The sequence below is a fragment of the Anser cygnoides genome, chromosome 2 (assembly GCF_040182565.1).
Source record: "Anser cygnoides isolate HZ-2024a breed goose chromosome 2, Taihu_goose_T2T_genome, whole genome shotgun sequence".
In the NCBI taxonomy this organism is placed as follows: Eukaryota; Metazoa; Chordata; class Aves; order Anseriformes; family Anatidae; genus Anser; species Anser cygnoides.
This window is the reverse complement of record NC_089874.1, coordinates 20,307,404-20,331,367: the sequence shown is the minus strand read 5'-3', so window position 1 is coordinate 20,331,367 and position 23,964 is coordinate 20,307,404. Positions and strand designations below refer to the sequence as shown.

Sequence of the window (23,964 nt, the reverse complement as noted above, 5' to 3'; positions counted from 1 at the left end):
TATTCTGATGTTGAGGGTACTACGCTTAGGAGGTCTAAATTAAATTTCTTGGTTTGCCAATATCCAAAAATTAGTGTCATAGACTGGCAGTATGTCAGCCTTTCCTAACAGAGCAGGTCCATGCTAGGGATTAAGAATCTGAGCACTGCTCGTTTCATCTCCTTGATGTGTTCCAGAACTACCCCACAGAAAAGAATCACTCTTGCTCTAAAAAGTGATGTAGGTCATGAGAGGACCTAATTTAAGTTCCTCGTCTGAATAAAAATGCAGCTGATTAAAACCAGGGACTCACTGAAGTTTCCCAGATCCCCAAATGGAAGTCTTAATGACCATGCTTTTTGGCACTCTGGAAGGATACATCTTTCTCTTTCGCAAATGAGAAATTTCAGTTAGCCCCAAAATTAACATTAGGTATGAGCTTTAGTTCTCATCTTATCTACCCCCAGGATCATTTGGACAGCTCCTAAATTAACTGGTCTCCCCGTCAGCCAAGGCTCCAGGAAATGAAACCCCAGTTTTTCACCTCAAAGACCAGCTCTGGACGTCAAAAGAGTGACCAGGAAGGGAAGCTAGGAAAAGCCAGTGGTAGGCACTCTGCATCACTTCTAGTTCACACTAGTTGTTGTTACCTAATTTATACATATCACAATATGCAGTACGTGTCACCCAATAATCCATCATGCAGTGCAATTAAATGTTGTACAAATGAACAAAACATAAATGAATAACTTTGCAACAAAAACATAAGTCATTAGAAGTTCCATTTTTAAACATTCCACTCTTGAAAACATTCTGCATTCACGTTCTAAGCTAATGAAACACATGGTTAAGGTTTTCTATTTCCAATTCCTCCTCATCTTGCAAAACATTATCTTGTATGTATTTTCATTTACAACTCAGTATCAAAGTTTTATTTGTTTCTAAAAAACTCCACCTTGCAAGTTATGTTCTGACAGACCCTGCTTAAAATATATATATAGCTAATTTATGTAGTTTATATGTAAATAAATTGTACAAAATTATTCTTATTTCCTAGCAGATCATTTAAAAAGCAAAAAGTGTGAAATCATTTTAGTATAGAAAATACTATGAGCATACTTGATGAAAGCTGGAGAGGTGAACACACATTGCCCATGTGCTGTACAAGTCCATGGTATAAAGTTGCACACACTTCAAAATCTGACATACACAAATCACTCACCAAAATCAGATTCTTCACTCTCACAGACTTCATCAGAAACACCAACAAACACACCTGTTCTTAGACACACTATTTCTCCATCTACAATCACTTTAGATGGCAGTCACATACATTACTGATTTGTTCCTGAGTCCTTTTCAGTCTTTGTAACTCGGGCGTATCGGTCACAATACTGAACCCTCTTCCTTTGCTTTCTTCAAAGTCTCTTTTGTATTTTACCTACAGAATAGAAAATACAGAACAGGGTTGTTTTTATTTTCCAGTGCGTGCCCCTAGCAAGTAGCATTTTTTTTCACTGTAAATAAAGCATTTGTGAAAGGCTTTCAGCCCTTAAAGGGGAAGCTTTCCTTCATCCAAGAACAGAGATAGGCAGCAATTGGACAAACTTTCCTACTGCCTGATTGCCTCCTCCTTGGTGGCAAGAAGGCTCACCTCCACAGGTACGGCACTGTAGAGGGAAGACTCAGTCACTTCATTCTCAGAGCAGTAATCATAGAACTATGGGTGCCAACACAGCACCAACCAAGCACTTATTTTCACACAAAAAAATAGCTATCACTAAATTTGGAGTCTTCTGAAATACAGTTTCACATTTCAGCCTCTCTTCATAATGAGTTCACCATCCTCTTCCCTAGTTGAAACATAAATTATAATTGTAAGAGAAATGCTGCATGTAAAGAGTATTTAGAAGAGTACAAAGTCAAACATTCATAAGTTAGGAAATGTCTGCCTGTACAAGCTTAATTTGTCCCTCTTGTACAAAGGCATTATGATGTTGTCTTTAATCAGGTAATCATACGTTATCATTTGACAAGCCCCTTGCTTTATTCTGTACACAGCAGAGATGGTTCCATATGTGGTTGTATCTTTTTGCAAACTGGGCTACTCAAATCCTACTGTACAGGTAGGGATATTAGTTTCTTCAGGAGCTTTTCTACAACTCTCATCACAGTCATTAATCAATCCTCTTAATGCATCCTGGAAAGCAGGAATGACATTATCTGCACTTCACCTACAGCAACCTGTAAAGTGAGGTGAAGAAAGCTTAAGGTCCAAAAGCATACAAGGGTCCCAGGGTGCCCAGCCTCAGAATCCTGAAGTTTGAATATGTTCAAGTTATGGACTTAAGTTGTTTGTATCAATACCCAGCATTTTTACAAATCAGTCCTGGGGATCTCAATTTCAACATAAAGGAAACAAGATGAAATATGAAATATTTTAATCACTATTGAACCACAGAAAAAACTCTGTAGCAAAGAGAGTTGGAACCCATGCCTCTCTCCATGGCTGGATTCAACCAATGTATCCATAACCACTTCCTTTTAATTTTTATGTCCTCTGCCTTATTCACTACACACGTTAATTTCACAACACATGAGAAGGCAGTTCTACAAAAAGCAGTATTCTCCTCTACACAACCGATATCCAGAAAACCTGCTGTTTATACACCAAACTCTCAGTTCAAGGTTGGCTTTAGCTTATTTCACCAGCCTGCATTTAATGTTATGATAGTGATATACAGGAAAGCAATACTCCTAGATCACAAAAGTAAAGTTTCAAAGGCTATATAATACAGTTTGTCCTGTCCATCCTAATTCTAGATGTTTTTTTGTTGATGTTGTTAGAAAAAATTCTAGCATTGCATTCTTAAATTGGTCATTTTCATACAAAGACATCATACAAATCCTTAAGACAGTGCACTAAATAACCACGGCAACAAACGAACATTTTTTCTATGTTATTCCTCTAGAGATAGCTGAAATTCATACTTTGATGGCTGCAGATTTCACACAAGTATATTCTTTACAGAAGACCCTGAGACTAAAAGAACAATGCTTCCACTCAGGTTTTTGAGGAAAGTGTGGACTGGCGGCATACGCCTTTCCTTCTTTCTGCCTTGGGTTCAGCCACTCTGCCCCTTTCCCTCTGTTTGACCACCATGATTAGGCATCACTTTGTCTCCCTCTGGGCTTCTAAACTAGCCTGCTCCATCTCACCATGGCTTCTTGCTAAGTGCCTTGACCCAAGGGACTTCATATACCTTTCTCAGATACGCATTTTCCATTGCCTATTATCTTGCTTCATTTCTACCAAATGGCTGTCTTACCGCTGACTCTCAGAGGCTTTCCTGAATATGCTCCACAGACCCAATATTCCAGGACTCTCTGCTGCTAAGAAGGAGGTACTCTGAGTACTTGTGAACTTTCATTATTTATTCACATAAAACTTTATCACATTTGCACCGATTCTCATGGCCAAGAATAGATGCCTAACACAAAAGGCTTTATTCCATATCAGCAGTCTTCAACTCCTCAGCCCTAAATACTAAAGACAACAGAGCTGTTCAACAAAAACAAGCATCAAGAATTTTAAATATGGGACTAAAAGTCTGTCCTAGTCTCAGTCTTGGAAACAGCTGAACATTTTGCATAAAAATTCCAAATATGGCCTGAGGCAGACAGATGACATGGAAATGTTCAGTCTTACTGCTTAAAGTTCAGAAGAATTGTAAGCAACTGAAAATACCATCCAATAATGGGAAAGGGGCTCAGCCTTATAACAGAGATTAGCTATTGTATGAAAGATCATTTCCTGTTGTTAGTTCTAAATGTACAAGCCATTAACTTCAAATGACCTTTATTCATCTTATAAAGGAACACAAAAAGAAGAGAGAGAGGAAACTAGGTAGTCTTAACTTCACATTATTTTAATCCTTCAGTCAGATTAAAAGGACTCCTACTCTATTAATAAATCACTTTGCAGGAGTAAGGTTAACTAAATCCTTCAGAACAACTACTCTGAAATCATTAAAAAATTAAATTATTTAAAATATTAGCAGAGTTAATTATGCATCATTGGGATTTTACTACCTAACTTCAAAATGTAGTTTTAAGTTATAAAAATCTTGAAGAAACATTATGTTCCATGAAGGCCACGGCTTAGTGAAATATAATTACTAAAACCACTAGTTATTATAAATTCAAAAGAACAAAAACCGTTACATTTCCAGAAAATGGCAAGTAATAAGGACGCCATCAGTCACTTAGAACTTGGAAGAAGAAAATCCTATTCAGTATCAAAAATGTATATAAGTGAAGAGTTGAAAAAAAAAAATTTGACGTCAGTCAGCAGTTTAGATAATTTTAAAATTGTGAGTTTTTAATTAAGAAAAAAATAGGTGCACCTACAAAGCAGGTTGTTGTTACCCTAAAATCAGGGACTAAAATGTATCTAATTGCTTTAAACCAATTTTCAGTGGAAAAGAATATTCTGTATAGGAGCTGTAAATATCACCATAATGAATGATTTAAATAACTGGAACCGTTGAAATTTAGTTTTGAAATGGAAATGTCTATAGCCCCTTATGGCAGTATCATAAATCTAGTCATTTCCTACAGAGTTGCATTTTAGCAACTCATCACTGAAATCCCAGCCAGTGGTTTGTAATGCCTCCCTCTTGACTCCAAAATTCAGTGCAGTCTCACAAACACAGAATACCCTCGGAGGCGAGTGCCCTGAAAAATTTATCCTTTGAGAAACGATGTGTGGCATAAACATTAGAAATAAAACAGTAATAAATCACCATAAATGAAAAGGTTTAAAGTGAAAATACTTCATGAGAAATAATTCTGCACAGACCTATAGTGAAAGGACTAAGTGATCCAACAGATCTTTAACAAACCTAACTTCTCAAATTCATGACATCAGCAAGATCTTTGGGAGGCCCAAAGATGGGATTGTATGAATCCATTCATGAGGTCAGCACGAAGGAGCCAGGGACAGAGGGTCCACCTTTTTATATTCTGCACACAAAATCCTATGCTGGCGAAAATGCCGCTCACTTTTTTTCAGGTATACTTGGTATTTGGCAGCATAGCCACCTATTAGCAAAAAAAGGTCAATTTTCCCTGGGAAATATACATTGAAAATATAAATGGAGCCTAAAAGATTGATTATTTTCTTGGGTTTTCAGGCACCTACCCTCAGTTCAGAATCATTTGCAATAACAGAAGCACAGATTAGTTGAACAACACAAGAATCCAAAACCACCAAAAAAGCAAAAAAGGCAGAGCAGGTATTCTGTATGGTGGATCCTCACACTCTTACCATCACACTGGACAGCTGTCCATAACGTAGACATCAGAAACACTCTTCAATCCATCCATACCTCAAGAATTTATTCAGCCACTACAATGCAAGTATTATATCCCAAAAAGCGTAGGCAATGTCAAAGCTGATTTCCTGTACAGCCTCTTCTTCACATCCCTGTACCGATCAGGCAGCTACTGTTCTGTAGTAGCTGCATCAAAAATAAGCCCTTTCCTCAACCTGACATGCTCCATAGCCCCACAGACCACAGCATCACCATGCCCGATGAGTGGCGAGGAAGGAACGAGGATGGGGTGCAGGGTGGAAGGAGAGGATGGGACACGCACACCAAGTTCGCCCTGAGAGGAGCATTCACAGACAACAATCTACCACACCCTGAATATATATGAATTTGTTTCAGTATGTTGTGTTTGAGGTTTGCCCAGAGCCATCTGCTCCTTCTGTGACCACCACACACAACTACTTCCCAAAGGTCACCATCTGCTGTGCACTGGTTTTTGCAGACTGACAGGAAATACTCGCCCACGGTACAGGTCCTAGAGATGCATCTTGGCAAAGATGCCTTTGTTTGGATCTGCTTCTTCCACACAGCACGCGAGTTTGTTGGTTTTACCTTGACTTATCTTGCTTCTTACAAACTTAGTGGCAAGACAGAGAAAAGAAATCAGGCTTTTATGAACACAAGTAGAAAATTTTTACAGAAAAATCAAGTGTGAAGAACAATTTTTGACTGTCTCAGTGAGACTTTCTTTTAGTTCACTAATGTCTCTTAGGAATGATCTCTAACATTACCCTACCTGACAAAGTAGGCTTCAGTGTTCACAGCACCTCCTGTCTTCTAACAGTGCCAAGAGTCCTAAACCCCATTCATCAGAGGTACATTTGAGTCCCATCAAAGACCTACCAACTGTTGGTACCCAACCTGCCAAAGCACTGCTCCTTCTATTGTCAATAAAACACGGCTCTCCCACTGTCACTTGGGTAGAGCCATTGTCCGCAGGAAATCTAAACAGCCACCTGGAAAGCAGGAGATGGGAATGGCCCACAGGGCAGACTAAACTGTCCTTAAGGTTTTTATATGAACAGGAAGATATAGGTTGGGTATTCCTTATGGAAGTCGAGGAGCTATGAGCACATAAAAGCCACTGATGACTGTTGCTGGAACTAGGGACTGCAGGATTAAAGATATTATCCCCTTAGCCCCTTAGTTTTACTGCTCATAGTCAACTAAAGGGATCTGATTTTCACAGCTCACAGCTCTGAAACATTCATTGTAATAGTCTAAACTTTCTGAGAGAAGAAAGTTTATCAGTCAAAGATGTTTTAAATCTGAAATGGCCAGCACAGCAGCACTACCAAAATCATTTGCAGTTATACACAGTAAAAACATTCAAGTACCATCACTAACATTAAATATACTGTCTTTCCATGTACATCATTCAAAAATTGGGCAAGTCTGTGATACCCTGTAGAGAATGCCTGAGCAAGCCTGAAAACATCTGCAAATCTCTTTACTGTACTTCCCTGAGGAACTTCACAGTTTTGCCAGGGAACTACATCTAACAAGCAAATATCTTGGACTCAACGTCAGAACAGTTAAAATGTTGGATGGGTGTAAATTAAAATATATAAATAGAAACTGCAGATAATGTCTCTGTAATGTGGTCTCTTTATACTTTGGACTGTGAGACTGGCTCACAGAAAATGCAAAGCAAAAGAGTTCCAGACTCTGAGATGTGAGGGGACAGGAAATTGAAGGCAGTGAGAGATCAGCAATTTCAGAATGAGAAAAAGATTGAGTCCACAGTTTGGATGTATCACAACATCATGTGAACAGTAGCTGGGATCCAAGTAAAATTACGACTGTGGAGAGGGCAATCGGAGACTCTTTCAACAGGCTTACGTCCAAACAAGTCACCTATGCTCCACTCCATCAAAAAGTATTTCCACTGAAACAACTTAGGTCCTTCTGCCCCAGAAATTATTTTACTGCCACTAAGTATGTTGCTAAGTATGTATGTACGTAGTGCCTTGCACCTTTTTTTGCTATTGGGCAAAATGGAGGTCTTATCTTTTTCTATTAAAATATAACATTAATGTTCTCCAAAGACCTCACACACAGAGAAGGCTATGTAAAGAGCAAGCCAGCGACAGTTCAAGCTGTTTTCCCCCAACTTCCACCAGCAATTATCACCCATTCAATTTGTGAAATAAACCTTAAATCGAGCATTTTGGAAGCAGTGAATGAACTCCTTGCAGAAATATATCTGCAGATTCAGTGCAATGGGAGAGATGAGGTGGCAACCTTTATGACAGATATATAATGTCAGATCTTCTGTCCACTCCCTATCACTTGGTATATTCTCTGTTTGAACTGGTTTATCTCTAAGGAACAGAAGCCTAAGGAGGTGAAGAATTTCTTACTGTGCCACAGCAGAGGTAGTCCTGCCTTTACCATATCTCATTGCCAGACAGAAAATGAAAGATTGATATTTATAATCTAAATGCAACTTGATAAATTGCTACAAATTTTAATAATCCCTTCAGAAAATGAAACTAGTGACAGCAAACTCCTCCAAATAAGTATCAGACAGTAATGCTAATTATAATAATAACCATCTAATTATCAGATGTAAAGGGGGTAACGAAAAGAAACATTTTTAATGCCTCATATATAGAATTTTTAAGCCTGGAATATGGTTTTAATTCCAGACTCTGAACTAAACATACAAACTCTGCCTTGCCGTTCTCTCCATCAGAAAGGAGAATGGTCAGGGAGCCCCCAGGAAAAGGATGAACTCCTGAACTGTGTGCTCTGAAGGAAGTACCCAGTAAATTACAAGCACGTGCGAGCTTGCTCTGCCTGCTCTCCAAGGTGGACAGAAAATGCATAACTGCTGGCTGGCTAGGGCAACACTGAGCTAGTAAGTCCTGCTGAGAGGCAGGATATGTTAGCCTGGGCTCAGCGCCATGCTAACCACGGTCATGCAGCCTTTAGTTGGCTCACAGTTCTAGCAGAGCTCAGAGGCATCTGCCCTCTGTTTACCAGATATGTAACCCAAAAATGCACATCCCCAGAAAAGACAGGCAGCCACAACAGAAACTATTCGGTGAGGGGGGGGGAGAATATTCACACCTCTCCACGCCCCCATCCCCAAAAAGAAAGGAAAAAAAGAAAAAAAAATACCGCCTAATAATTCCAAATAATAAAAAGGCCATATTGATCCAAAGGGCATAGAAAGTTTCACAGAAAGAATCAAGCCAAAAACTGAGCTAAAAATATGGCACGGGATGTAAAGATTGACCCCAGAAGGGATGTAAATAAGACTGACCACAGAAAATTGTAATACAGACCAAGGGGCAAGCTGCAGTCATACATTACCAAAGGTAACCAAAACAAACACAGACAGCAGGAGCCAGCATGTGACATGCAGAGAAAAAAAATGTAAAACTCTCATGAACAACTGCCGAAAAAAACAGAGAACATTTGCTGCATTTGCTGCTGTAGCAGAATCCCAGAGTGGCTGAGGTTGGAATGGGCCTCTGAAGCCCATCTGGTCCAACCCTTGCTCCAGCAGGGCCATCCAGAGCAGGGGACCGAGGACCACGTCCAGGAGGCTTTTGAAGACCTCCAAGGAGGGAGACTCCAAACTTCTCTGGGCAACCTGTGCCAGTGCGCAGTCACCCACGCAGCACAGAAGTGCTTCCCGATGTTCAGAGGGAACCTCCTGTGTCCCAGTTTTTGTGCCCACTGCCTCTTGTCCTGGAAGAAAGAGGATAAAATCCATCCAACTGGGAACAACCAGAATGAAGCCCAGAACAAAGTGCAGAGGAAACAGCTGAAAAAATCTAGATTTGAGCAATGCAGACATGCAGGCATACAACAGGCATTTTAGAAAGCGATGGGATGCAGTGTAATAATACCTTCTGGCCTCAGCTTAGTAAACTTGGGGTCTCTCATGTCTGTCACTGAGATGTGATATGGCTGACACCCTGTACAAAACTCATGTAGTAACTATCCTCCATGTCTCATTATCCTTCAGCTTCTCTTGTCTACTTCTTTGATAAGGACAGGTCATCTCTTATTCTACAGAGTTAATGGGCAATTTGCCATTATGGAAGCCCCTTACAAATGTTTATCTATCATTTACTGGTTATATCTTGGAAATTGATACATCAAGTGGAAGCCTGCAGTGCACCCTGGTTGCAAAGTCTATACCCTCTACGTATGCCCTGTGTCCCTTTTGCTATATTGTTATGGATATCTCATGCAGTTAGTCTGTTTCTATATAATGAAGGACAGAGGATAGGGACTACGCAGCATTTTCATTTAACTCTAAGCAGATTCTGAAATCCTCAGATTTTTTTCCCCTCCAAGGTACGTTCCTGCCACTCAATACCAAAGATAAAACCCCAAGCTATTGAAGGCACGCTAGTGCTTTAGGACAAAGTTCATTTCTATAAGTTGGAAGTAAAAAGGGAAACAAAATATGACAGCTCATAAAACCAACCTTCAGTTCATGCCTGCAGATGGGAACCCACTGAGTAGTTTTAGTTAAATTTAAGCTAGAACGTGACAGTAAACATGGTTGTTTTGAGACTGTAAATTCTCAGTTTTGTTCTTCATTTTAAAGTGGGAAGGGAAGGAACGTAAATCGAAAATTGTACATTTAATAAATGTAGTTTCATACCAGAAGATAGACAGCAGACAATTCAGCCTTGTATGTTTAAATTTTCACCTATTTGCAGGTCTGAATGTCAGCTATTCTTAAGAAATTTCAGCTGCAGAGGTGAAAAACACAGAAAAACTGTTTTTGTCCAGAGTAACATTCCAGGAACTATGAGAAGACAGACATTTGTGAAGAGAACCAAAACACTACAAAGATTACTTTTGGAGTGGTTCATTAGATAAATAATGAACAAAGTAGTTCATTAGGGGAAATAATTTGTTCTAGAATTGACTATTTAGACAGCCTCCTATAGATGCAAATTAATATTTACATCAACAGGCTCTCAAACATAATGATAATAACAAGCTGAGTGAAACTGTGAGAAAAAAGTCATACAGTTACAAAGCTACAGCCACATGAACTGAGATTAGAATATCCCAAAGGCAATCAGCAAAATCACTGCTGTAGCATGATTCGAACTGCCTTTTCTGCATCCACTCCAATGCTGGAATAATCTGAATACGTGGTTTCCAGTCACTACACACTGAATCCCTGTTCATCCATTAAAAATAAATCAATGAATAAACAAATAAATGTAAAAGCAGATAAGACTGAAAAATAGTCTAAAAATTATCTCTTTTTTTTCCAGACCACAAAGATATATCTATTTTCCTTTAAATCTTTACTGGGGTCCTTCTCCTGTCTATACATTTGCCCTTTCCTGGCAAGTCTGATGACATTACCTGGCTCATTTGGGAGAATTCCCTTCCACTGATGCAGGCAACATACTGCATTGCAAGGGAGGGTACAGGCTCATCACCCCAGAGCCCCTGGCACCAGCCCACATATCGCCAGCATCCCGGGAAGAGGACCTCAGCCCTGCCACTACTGACTGGCAAAGAAACCAGGTTGTCTTAGGCTGCAAGACCCAAGGAATACATATCAAAAATCTTAGCAATACGCTCAGGGGAAAGCAGCACAGTGAAAGCACAATAACTTAAGGATAGTTCTGCTGTGCTGATGGTAACAGGCAAATTAGGTCACTTCACTTGTCAGTTATCTAAGGTAAAACGGGCAGTGAAAGTACACCCAAACCTTTCATCCCTCCCCCATCAAAAACATTTGCTGCTCAAACTCTCACTTTAACGTCTTTAAACTGAGATCAGATAATTAAAGCATCCTCTATTCCTGGTGTTCAGTTTCAGGATCTTCTTTGGGAGCCTCAGCTAAAGCTTGTTACAGTTAATAGGAAAATTCCTGGTAATTTCAGTTTATCCTTTAATACTGACATTAATCCAGCAAGCTCCTCCGATTGTGATAACTGACCAGGAACAGTGGGCTAATCGGACAAAAGGCAGATGTCTCTGATAGAGGTATCTCCACGCAACCTAATCAACCATCCTGATTTTTTTTTTTTAAACAGCAAACGGAGATAAATGGGTATTTCCTGCGAACAACTCACCTCATCCTGAGGAAGATGTTTACAAGATCTTAAAAAACATCTTTTTCTCTTCAGCCACTACAAAAAATTGCTGACTACTTCAACAACACTCACGTGGCAGATATCTAAAGCCAAGTGAAATGAACTCTAAGCAGAGCCACAACACTCCTCGTCGTGTTGTCTACACCTCTGCTGTCATGATGCATTTTCGTGATCTGTTTCAAAGTAAATACGTGAGCAGCTTCCTAAACCTTCAGAATTCCAGGGCTACACATGGATGCTGGTACTGAGGTTGGTGTGTGATCAGTTTTCAGATGCAGAAACTATCAGCTGCATAAAGCATGGTATTTTTTTAAATTGAGAGCTGAATCACCAGATTTTTCAAACTGTGTCTGTAGAGCAATATGTAAAACCAAACTAAAAGAGTGGTTATTTATGATGTGCAAAGGAACGAAAAGGGCAAGGTACTCTTTAAATATATCCATTATTCATTCCTACTGAATACGCATGACTTCTGCTTCAAACAGCGAGGGATATGTTGGGAGAGATGCCCTTCTAATAAAAACAAGGCAGGAATGTTAGTACCAGAAGGTTCCCTGCAGGCTAAAAAGTGACAGTTGGCAGGGCTAGGATCAGAGCAAAAAGTGGGGTGTAACAGCAGGGCCTACCCGTGCACAGGAAAACAGCAGAAAGGAAAGGAAGGCTCCACAACACAGAGAAGTAATTCCAGAAAGGAACTGAAAACTTTAAATAAATAAATAAATAAATAGATTAAAAGGGGCAAAACACCATGGAAATTAAAACCGTCACAGATGTTTGAGAAAAGGAAGGCCAGGCGTCTCAGAGGAGCATACAGGGGCTGTATGTTACATTTCTTATCAGAGATGTTAGCTAGTAACAATGGCCAGGAGGAGAGGGAGGGAAGAGAAATGGGAGAATAGTTACAAATCACCCTGTCTGCAAAGACTGTTCCCTTTGTTAAATGGCACTTAGTGGAAAGAAGGTGGGAATTTAAAGAAGGATCTTTGTTATTTAAATATTATCCCATGCTGCTTTTTCAAAACTTCCTTAGACATGTGTAATAAAAACTACATGTTTTTTAGTTCCAAGAAGTAAAGGCCATTTATTCATTTTTGGGGGGAAGAGGGGTTGGTTTGTTTTTTTCTTTCCCTTTTACTGACCAGGGAAAACTAGGAGAGCGGTCATTGCCTCTTTTAAAAGAGAGGCCTGACATTCCTACATCTGTGTACATCCTACCTCGACTGCTTTTATGTTCTGAAAATGTCTACACAGATGAGTTTTATCACTACTGTAAAGCCTTCTACTTGTGAAGCAAAGTAGACAGATGAAAATAACTTTGTCATAGCTTTCAATAACGTTTATTTTATTTCTCACCTCTAAGTAAGCAGGAAGTTATCCTTCCCAAGGCAACTTTGTCTTTTCTTTTTTCTTGGAGAGGGAGGTGGGCAGTAGCGATATAATTCTATGTATCATTAGTATGTGAGGAAATAGATGGACTGGCACACAATGATTAAAAAAATAATCCTTAAAGATACTAATTTGCTAAGATATGAAGTGGTTTGAATATTGTTTAGAAATTTGTTTATCTGGAGGGGAGAAGGCTCAGTCTACATTCAATCAGTATGCCATTCCCTTTTAATATCTCAGGGAACATCACATCCTACAAGCAAGATGCGACAGGGATTTGGGCCTGCCCTTCTCAAGTCACAAGTCCAAAGAGGTATACTTCACAGAAGGCAGATAAGGCAGACTGCACGAATCAAATTGGCTGACAGAAGACCTACCTAACTGCACTTAAAGTCAGAACAACATCCCCCCTGCCTCCCAGGACAACAGGGAGATGGACAATTAACAGAGAGAGGCAAATTCTCATCTGCAGCCCTAAGTCTACCAAGCCCACAAATCGAGACACAGTCTGATTGCTGCTGCTGTACTTGATTCTGTGCTTTATATGTTGCATTACAGTAAATGTTTATCGCAAATACTTTCTTCCAAGGCCCACCAGACTCTCATATGCTGGAATAACAGGAAAAGGCACAACTACTGGCAATTGCACAATGTGCTTTCCAATGCACTTACAGAGATTAGATACAAATTTCCCAGATGCAAAAAAGACAGCTGCTCTCTTCCATGTTATTTTTTACTATTTTCTATTGTGGGGAAATGGTGTTACCTACATTAGTTTGATCCATTGGTATCCTGTCAACTTCAATGCACATTTACATATTTTGAGAAATGTCGAATATTGTAAAATGAGTACTAACACAAAAAAGAAGTGTGAAGACAAACACTCTCTTCACAATGGAAAAGCCCGAAAAAGCAACGTCCTTGTCATTCGGCACAACTGCCTCTGTAAGACACCTTTGAATCATTATGCCAAGTTGCTTAGACAGGCCAAACAGGAGTAATGCAACAGAGGCTCTTGGAGCATTATTTCCACCAAGATGATGGTCTTATATTGTTTTCTGATCATGAAGCTTAAATGCACATTGCAGATTCTGCTTGTTGGAAAAATATGAAGTATTTCAAGCACAAACATTATCCAAAGTGATGGGACATTTGAAGGGAGGCAATGCTGATGTCTTTTCCCTTAAAGGTCCCCAGCTGTTGAACTGGTCTGTGTGCACTGTAACGAGTCTGTGTCCAACTTACTGCAACCACCAGGGGCACTGACCTCAAGAAATCCAGCTTCAAACTACAGTCAGTGTTTGAAGGGACCTTCAAAGGAGGAGGAAAGGAGGTTGCAGCAAGAAGGGTGTCAGTCTCTTCTCAGGTGACAAGCGGTAAGACACATGGAAACAGTCTCAAGTTGTGCCAGGGGAGGTTTAGATTGGATATCAGGAAGAATTTCTTTGCAGAAAGGGTGGTTAGGCACTGGAACAGGCTGCCCAGGGAAGCAGTGGAGCTGCCATCCCTGGAGGTATATAAGAGATGCGTGGATGTGGCACTTTGGGATATGGTTTAGTGGCGGACTTAGTAGTGTTAGGTTGATGGTTGGACTTCATGGTCTTTTCCAACTTAAATGATTCTATGGTTCTAAGAAATGAACAGACACAGCTGAGTCATACCCACAGCATTAGAGACAACTACTGTACCAACCAATATCACATTAATACTTTCTTTTATTTCCTCATCTCTTTACACCATTGTCCTGTCTCTCACGGATAGACTATAACTTTTTTCAGTCACATACTGCTTTTTGTTATGAACTCACACAGACCCTAGCAGAGCAGCAGCCAAGACTAGAGCCACTAGATACTGCAGTAACCTCACTACTTGCTGAGAGCTGACAAATTTGCAGTTATCATCTTTGCTGGAATTCAATCAGGGTGCAAAGACTGACACCTGTGCTCCCTGATCCACAGCCACACAGAGTTCACTTCAGCATGACTCAAGGTATTTGGGGTCCACAAACCAGCAGGGTCCAGGAAATTGGCTACAAAGCCAGTGGAAGGAAGGAGAGGCAGAGAAGAACTGGCAGCAGCTAACTGAGGAGCTATGTTTCACTCCCTGACCCAGGCCCTGTGTCAATATGGTGCGTGAGTGTTGCTTGTCTCAAAGATGTATCAATACTGACACAGGCACTGCCTATACCAGACTTTTGAAATGTGTGAGAACTACACATTCGAGCAGCTCGTCTGTCACTGTACACATGGTGCAGCTCAGATCAGCATACGGCACTGGCATGGAGATAAGAGTGTAGATGCAGTTTGTACTGGCAAAAAAATATTTCTGGTTAGCTTAGTCTAACTCCTGCTACTCAGAGCAAAGTGTACACTGTGCCTGCACTGCTGTAGCATCGTGTCTGGGATTATGTCAGTCCCAGCTCACGCTATCACACCCTAAAAACACTTTCAGTTCAGATTTGGCCCTCAAATCAACAAGGCATCAGATGGAAAGCTGCAGATTGCTGCAGCCAAAATGCCCCGTTCTTCAAGGTGGTTGGCTTTTTGTTTGTTTGCTATGCTCCCAAGCAGCGCGGAGAAAGCTCCTTGCAGGCTGGAGGCAGGGTCACCCCATTGGACTCAGCTTCTCGTCCCACCCCTGCAGGGCTGTGGGACAAGCAGTGGGTCCAGGCCAGGCACCCAGCAGCAACCTCGGAGGCAGCTCGGTGCCGCAAGGTCTGCAAACTGCCTGCTGAGTGGCAGCAGCACAGGGCTCGGATGGGAGACCAACCTGAGACACCTGAAAGACAGAGAGGGAATGGCATGAGAAAGAGAGCAGTAAGAACAGAAGAGAAGGAACTTAAAAGGTGCGGGATGGGATCCTCTAAAAATCCTGGACTTGTCTCAGTCATTTTCTAAAGAAAAATGGAGGGGAAAATATATTTGGCATTGCTAGAATACCAGGTGGCTTCACTGTTTGGCAACCATCTGGTCTCAGTTTTCTCTTTGTTAATAGCACCAGCATCAAATGAGACAGAAATAGGAAATGTTAACTATTAAAATATACACAAGTAGACAAATAAAAGCTACCATAAAGCAAAGGGAATCCAGCAAATAGATAGCAGTGTTAAATGCACAACTCATAAAACAAATTTTTGGGAGGAGGCAAGGCCATCCTGAAACATAACTAAATAGCAGTTAATTTAATGTTTGTAATACTACACATTAATTATGATATTTTTGCTAATTATTTATCATTGCGCTCCCCTCCATCTCCTACACAAAACCACTAACACAGAGACTCATGTCACACACTAAAAGAGTGGCAGAAACAGCCAGAAATATTCCAATTCCAAACCAGGTGAATTAAGCCAGAAGGGAAAGAATAGAGGAAAGGGAAACAGCAGTGGGGCCAGAGCTGTAGGTGAGTACTAAGGACCAAACCAAAGACCCACATTTATTGATCTGGCATTTAAAATTAAATCAAAAGAAACCATATTTGTACTACACATGGATTTTTTTTTTTTTGTCAAAGACAGTGATAACTGCACAAACCACTTAAGACTTCTCTGAAGTCTCATTGCTTCAGGATGGTTATTACAGTCCCAACCTAAAAATCAGTTATTACTTTAAACTATGAAACATATGCAAGGCTACTTTTTCAGATGAGGGGAGAGGAAAGAATCTGCAGGTTTATTCATCTGCATGAAAAAAATTCTTGTTTGCACATATCCATTAGGCAATTATGTGACACGCTGGTTTTGCACATTACTAATCTACACCCACAACAGATCTAATTACAATTTTGCAGGCAGAGTTTAAAGACCTTGGCTCAAAGTGTTGTTTTTATTTTAGAGATGAAATAAATCACCAAGTAGAAACACAAAAATAACAACCCTAAAAAGCAAATCTAACTTGAAAAATTGAGGCACAGAAGCAGTTCGGCAACCAGGGACCCTTATGGCCGCTGCCACTTGACTTCATGGTCTTATTTCAGCTGTCAGAAAAAAAAAATAGATGAAAACAGTGTGAAGATCAAATATTCTAACAAGATACAACTGCGACCCATAAATGCCAACATGTATAATGTAATCATTGCCATAAAAGAATAGCATCAATTTATCATGCTGTATGTGCTGAAACTTGTCATCACAATCATATTGTGCACTAAGGAATTTAAACACAGCTTTGTGAGATAATTCTTGACTAGTAATTGACTTTTTTATTTGATTAACTTCTTTTCACCTGCACTGGATCTGGCTAACTTTACCCATTTCCACCTGCTAGCTAAATTTCTGACAAATACTCTGAAATTACTAATCGCTGGTAAATGCCAACTGAGGCTGCTATTAGTTCAAGCTAACAAGAGGAGTCCTCTGTGCACACCAAGCACAGAGACTGCCCTCGAGACACATTAGGAACCCCAAAAAACAGCAGTGCTGCCACACGGCCACGTCCCTATGGCATTAGAGGGACATTCAGTTCAAGCGTGGCATCAAGGGCCCCGCAATGGCATCATTCACTGAATGCACAATGCAGCGTTACTTGGAAGACCATAGCCTCAGTACCTGACCTACTCTCTCATACCATGAAAAAAAAATAATAATAATAACCAAACTGTGGAGTCATTTGTTAACAGGGGACCAATAACCCTGTCTTGTCTCAGGCACCTATCCCTTTCCTGAGTCGAGAATTTAAAATTTAAAGCATAAAAAATATGTGATTAAGTGGTGATGTAGAGAATTCTTCAGAGAAAGAATTGAAAATGACCTAAGAAAACATTCCTTGTATAAGCCCTAAGCTTCAAACTAATCTACTGAATTTCATTTCCATTTCTATTACTCTAATAGTCAATATAGAAGATTTTCCAGTTACACAGAAACGAACAAAAAAAAATAGGCATATATCTGTGGTAGCAAATACTTGAGGACTTAGAATTAAAAGGCCATATCTAAATTGTATTTTGGCAAGAATTTATAAAAAGTTATCTGGTAAATGGAAATAATCAATACATATCAAAGGTGGATTATGTCACTAAAAGTCCCTATCATGCACACTCAATCCCTTAGAATTTTTCACTTAAGCTCTTTTTAATGTGACAACTCTTAAAAGACTATGTGTAAAAAATTTTTTGGCTTTGCAGTGTTTTCAAACTGGGGGCAAGTCACTCTCTAGGAGCTATTGAAGCCTACCATTATTTTAAATGGTGAGGGTAGTACGTAAAGACCTCAGGCAGGCTGAGTTGTAGGAACAAAACTGCTAGAGTTATTGCAAACATATCTGTTACCAAGACACAGAGTGTTACTACTATGTTTTGGCTTGGGAAATCAGTACTCGACTAGCTGAAATTGTGGCTTTTTTTTTTTTTAAGTTTCAGTAAGTATTTATATCACAATTCATCACAATCATCCATAATATTCTGCCTCTAAGAGTAAAATATAAAATATATGAATTTAATTTTTCTTAGATTGGTCTATAAATCAACACAAAGATTGCAAGTTTGACTAGGAAGTAAGAAAATCACTGCAGCAAATATGGCAACTGTTCATAATTTCTGCTATAAAAACAGATATGTGATATATAGTAGTGACTGTCCACATAAACCATTGCAGATGTCATAAACTAGACTGAGTAACCAGCCTGGTAGCACAACAATTTTGTGTAACATTTCCCACATTGAAACCTTGAATTTAGAAACAAACAAACTCAAGAAAACTGTACCAGCTGGCGGAAGGAAAACACAAACAGATCATGTTCTGTTTTTATTTTAAATGGGTAGGTGGTGATCAAGCATCTTGTACTTTGGAGTTCTCCAAATCCTTGCCTACTAATTAAATTCAGACACTGACCAGTGACACATTTCAGTTTGACCTCAGCCACCTACTGCTCTGGAAAGAATGTACAGGGAAAAAGGTCAAACAAATTCCAACTTACTTTTAACTACAGACTGAAATCTTCTGCACACTCCATACCGTATCTTGCTTCTTTAAAAGTTCGAAAAGCTTCAGCAGAGCCCAGAGAAACACCCTCTTTCCCATGAACCTTTTTATGATTTCTTCAGCCTATACTAAAACAATTCTCGGATTCCAGAAATTGTGTATATCACAACCAAGAAAGACTCCCTAAGCATAACAGGAGACTATGCTTTCTCCTCAACAAAAATGCAAAAATTACCAAGCGTGGTATATATTATCTACCCCAAAGGGATATACTGCCCTTAAAGTTAGGATTGATTTTATTGAGAGTTCCATAACTAAATCCACATAAATCTGAGGTTTAGGTCAGCCCATTCCTTTTACCATAGCACGATGGAAGTGCCAGGTGCACATCTAGCTGATTCAGCTAGAATTTCTGCCAGGAATTCAAGGGAGTGTACACTGCTACAGATGCTCGACCACATTTTGAAAGGATGTAGTGTATGCTTTTCACATGCATGTGTTGCTCTGCCAGCCAGCGCAACAAAGACAGTGCCACAGTCCCAACCTCACACTTCCTGCTTCCAGGCAAATACTGCCAGATGTGCTATCTCCATCCATACCGGGATGCATGGGGACTGTAGATGAGATCGAGGAAGGCTTCTGAAGCCCCTGCTGTGCCATCACGCATGTGGTCGGCTGACCCTCAACAGGGAGAAAGCAGAATGCAGGAGCACAGTTTGCCCACGGATACCTTTTTGCATCACATTCTGGAATATCATCTATTCATTCTTTTTTCTTAATTGAAAATAATACAAAGCATAAAACCCACACTTAAGAATCACAAAATTTCTTGTAATTAACTTACACATTTGTAAATCCTAAATGTATGAGTTAGAAATGCATATATAATTTTCAGTCCTTCTTCACGCTGCAGAGAGCACTGATTATAGCACTAATTATGACTGTAAAAGATATTCACCACCCAAAAGCCAATGCTGTATCACTGCATAAAAAGCCAGAAACACTACTGGCCATTTTTAATATAAATTACACCACGGAAGCCTGAGGAACTGAGTGAAAAATGCAAGGTGGATTTACCCCCATTTTAGCTATTTCTACAGCACCTATCACATTAGCATACAACTATTACAGAATAATCAGAAAGGAAATGGAACATGTTCTAAAAAGGCCTGCTAGCCATAATCCTTCACAGCACCTTTTTGGGAGGTTTAAACGTTTGAACTTTTTTCTTCTTACCCTCTTCTTTCTCCCGCTCTCCCTTGCTTTCTCTTCTCTTTTTCATCCCCCTTCCCCCACTGAACCGTCAGTGGAGATGGAGCCTTTTACTTTATGCTCATAATCAATCCTTCCCAAGCTGGATTCCACTGCACCTTGACATAACAATCTATTACTTCCCACAGCCAAGGGTTTCCAGAGAAAAGAGTCCAACATAAAGCTTCCCTTATTTGTTTTACAAGAAAAGCAAATGAGAACTTTTGAACAAAATTTTAGGGATGGAATAACTGAGTTTGATGGCTAACTTAACAAATCATTTGTGTACATGCAAAATGTTCCTTAGAAGAGATCAGAGAAGTTAAGAGACAGAAAAGCATGCTAAAGGGAAAAATGTGAAAAATGAATCAGATTATTAATAGAAGACTTTAGAAACAAAAGAAAACTAACGGGAAAAAATGAATAGAGTGGCAAGACAAAAAAAAAAATTAGGAAATAAATAACAGATGGACTACCTTCAGCAGTATCAGCCTCATTTCTGAGTACCTTCTTCCTTGTCTTATTCACATCTCAGTTTGCATTTGGTGATTCAACTTGACTTTTCTCTATGGACTGTAGAAAGTTCAAAATGATAAGGGAGATACTAATATGGTAAGTGGTTCAAAGAAGAAAGTAAGATCCCAAAACTGTGGATTTACCTACCTCTATGAAAATACAAGTGCTAATATGAACTTTCTTGGCAAAAACTACCATCCGTATACTGCTTGGTACAAACAGAATGAAGTCACACTGGTTTCCCCTTTCTTTCTACACTTAAGGAAAAACCATCAATGTGTTATTTCTTAACTGCAAGACATTTTCTCACACATTTATTTTGTTATATCCTGAAACACAGGAGGTCAGTACTGCACTATCTTGAGAGTTTTCTAACATCAGTTGCCACAGAATCGAAAGAAAGTTTTCTTATTTTGAAACATATGGTTTGATATATTTCCCAGGAGGGAAGAAAGCAACAGTTAACCCTCTTCCTTGCTCTTTATTTCTATTTTATGACTAAAACCATTTTAAAAAAATGCTTTAATCTGGACTTTTTTTTTCTTTTCAAAACACTACATCTGTGAGCCTTACAGTTTTTAAGGGTCTCCGTACAATCATTGCACTGCATCCACATAATTCAGATGCTTTAATCCATTCTTCTTTTGATGAAGGACAGAATCTGATCTATTGCCCTGCTTATTGCCCTGCTTCAATTTATATTTTAAAATGACAAGACAATTTCTTATAGCATAAATTTACACAAACATGTGATTGTAGTCTAATCATTTTGCCACAATTTTTGTTTGTAGCTCCTGCTGTTAACCCACAAAAACCACTCTTCTACATGAGTGCTACAATAAATGCTCATCATATTTAGAAAGAACAGATCAGCATGGCAGATTTTTTTTCCATGACACTCTCAGTGAACTCCAGTGAGCCTCCTCCTCACTGTCCTGACAGTATTTGTCTGATGGGTTTTATTGCACTCACAATTTGTGCACCTTGAGCAGTGCTATCAGGAACTGCAATAAAAAGATCAATATATATCTATCAAAATCAGGATTATTTTTTTTCGCCTGATTACAACAACCTCTTTAAAATTTCTTAAAATAAACCTTTCTAAAACATAATTTGAATGTCCCTTCCAACTAAAAATAAACACCTCTAAAGAGTTTACATAAATGGTAACAGAAAAATATACACCTACAACATAAGTCTTAGGAGAGTCTGTATTCTATTTAAGCTTTAAAATTAGACTATTTTACAAGGCTGAAAGAAAACAGAAATCTCACTACTATTTAAATAGAAATATGTTTCCACTCCAAATGGTGTTATCCCTGAGGAATATCTGCTAAGTAAAAGAAATGCTTTGCTGAAAGCAACTAAAGAGCATCACAAAAAGCACAATCTAACTATGAAAGTAGTGATTGGATATTATTCTTCTTGTGTTTTAAAAGACAATTTTCCTCATCTTAAATTTCAGAGAATTAACACAAGAGGAGGAACGAAGTACCCCAGTTTACAGAGCAGTGAGGAGCAGGCCCTAAAAGATTTTCCTTCATACTAAGTGCACTGTTTACTGAACTATACATTATTTTTGGTTGTGGAACTGACATATGTTCCAAAATTTTCTGGAATTTATGTACTAATATCTTACATATTTATTACATTTCACTTATGCTCAGAAAATTATAAATAAATCTCCAAACCAACATGCCTTGTTTCCATGAAGACCATCTGGTCTAACCTTCTGTTGAATGCACAGCCTTGGAAAAGGTTATCCAGGACCCTGTCAAGCTGAATCTTGATTTTTTCCAGCAAGGGAGATTTCACCACTTCTCTGGGCAACCTATTCCAATGGTCAATTTCTCTCATAGTAGAGAGGGTTTTTTTTCTATATCCAAGACAGAATTTCTTGTGAAGCAACTATTCCCATTGCCTCTTTTCCTGCCACCATGCAACCTTATGAAGATAGAAGCTCCACCTTCTATATAGCTGTCTTTTTAGTTATTGGACAACAGTGATTAGATTTCCCCTTAGCCTTCTCTTCCCTAAGATGAGAAAACCCAGTTCCTTCAATCCCACTTGAGATGGGATTAAACCCTTCTCCAATCCTCTGATCATCGTGGCTGTATGGGGTCTGGCAGGGGTGTTACTACTTTTCTTCATAGCAGCTCATGCAGTGTTATGTTTCAGATTTGTGACCAAAACACTGAACACACTCACATTTTAGCTATGGCTGAACAATGTTTGCACAGCATCAAGACGTTCTCTGTTTCTCATCGTGCCCCTCCAGTGAATAGATTGCAGAGCCCTCAATAGACTGGAAAGGAACACAGCTAGGCAGATGACCCAGACTAAGCAAAGAGATATTCCATGCCATACGTCATCATGCTCAGAAATAAAACAGAGATGAGGGGTGTTCAGGTAAGTTAGCCATTTTTTGCTTGGGAACTGGCTGGGCAGCATCTGTCCAAAGGAGGTGGTGAGTGATTGCATTTGTATCACGTTTGGATGTTTGGTTTGTTGTTTATTTTTCCTTTCTTCTTTCCACTTCTCCTTTGCTTATTAAACTTTTTTTTTTTTTACGTTCAACAACTAGCTTTCCAATTTTTGCTCTTCCTTTTCTCTTCCCAGATCCCACAGGGGAAGGCGGGAGGAGTAAGAGAGCTGTGTGCTGCTGAGTTGCCTACAAGAATTAACCCAGAGCAGTGGCCCTCCACTGAAACCTCTCCAAGAAATAGTCCAACTATCTTCTGCACACAGCTACAAGCTCAAATTTTGCAAGGAATGCCTTACGCAACTTCACTATCCCTGCATAAACCAAAGGCTTCCTCTATTACTTCTGGTATTATAAAACTATGCAAACATACACAGGAAAATCACATATAATGCCATATTAAAACAATTATCCTTATTATCCATATAGCACATTAGCACATTGTGGGCCAAGTTTTCTTAATGCACCATATAATCTGTTCCATACTAGCAAGCCCAGAGAAGTGTACCCTGTACTGGAGGGCTGCAACTGAACTTCACTGAAGCTGTGCAGCTAGACTGTTTGCATATGGAAGCTGGTAAGTAGTATTTCTTCCTAAACACATGAACAGCGTTTGGATACACCTATCAACTTTCCCAAACGTAATTGTTCCCCCCAGACAGGCCATATAAAAAAAAAAAAAATGTTGACAGTTATAGACCTCATTTTAGGGAACATACTAGTCCTGTCATAAGTTCCACCACAAATTTTTTCGCAAGCAATTTTCGGTTTCTTTGATAGTTTAGAAGTGTGACCAAATTTAATGGATTTGTTCTAAGTGTTCTACCAAAGCAAATTTTAATTGCTAAATAACCAAATTTTATTTTCAACCTTGCTTGTCCTGATATGTGGGCTACATATTTATCAAATCAGGGAAAAAAAGTCATATTCAGTAGAATTACATAAATG

The 23,964-nt window shown here is 39.3% G+C and overlaps 1 protein-coding gene across 8 annotated transcripts in view; it reads right to left on the bottom strand.

The window, feature by feature from the left end:
- NEBL (nebulette) overlaps nucleotides 1-23,964 on the bottom strand; it is a 261,505-nt gene that overhangs the window by 141,166 nt on the left and 96,375 nt on the right. For all 8 annotated transcript variants that reach the window (XM_048061776.2, XM_048061778.2, XM_066991632.1 and 5 more), the window contains one exon: nucleotides 1,313-1,420. In XM_048061776.2, the coding sequence (XP_047917733.1) occupies nucleotides 1,313-1,420 (108 nt within the window). Of the gene's footprint in view, nucleotides 1-1,312; nucleotides 1,421-23,964 lie in introns of those variants that run through there.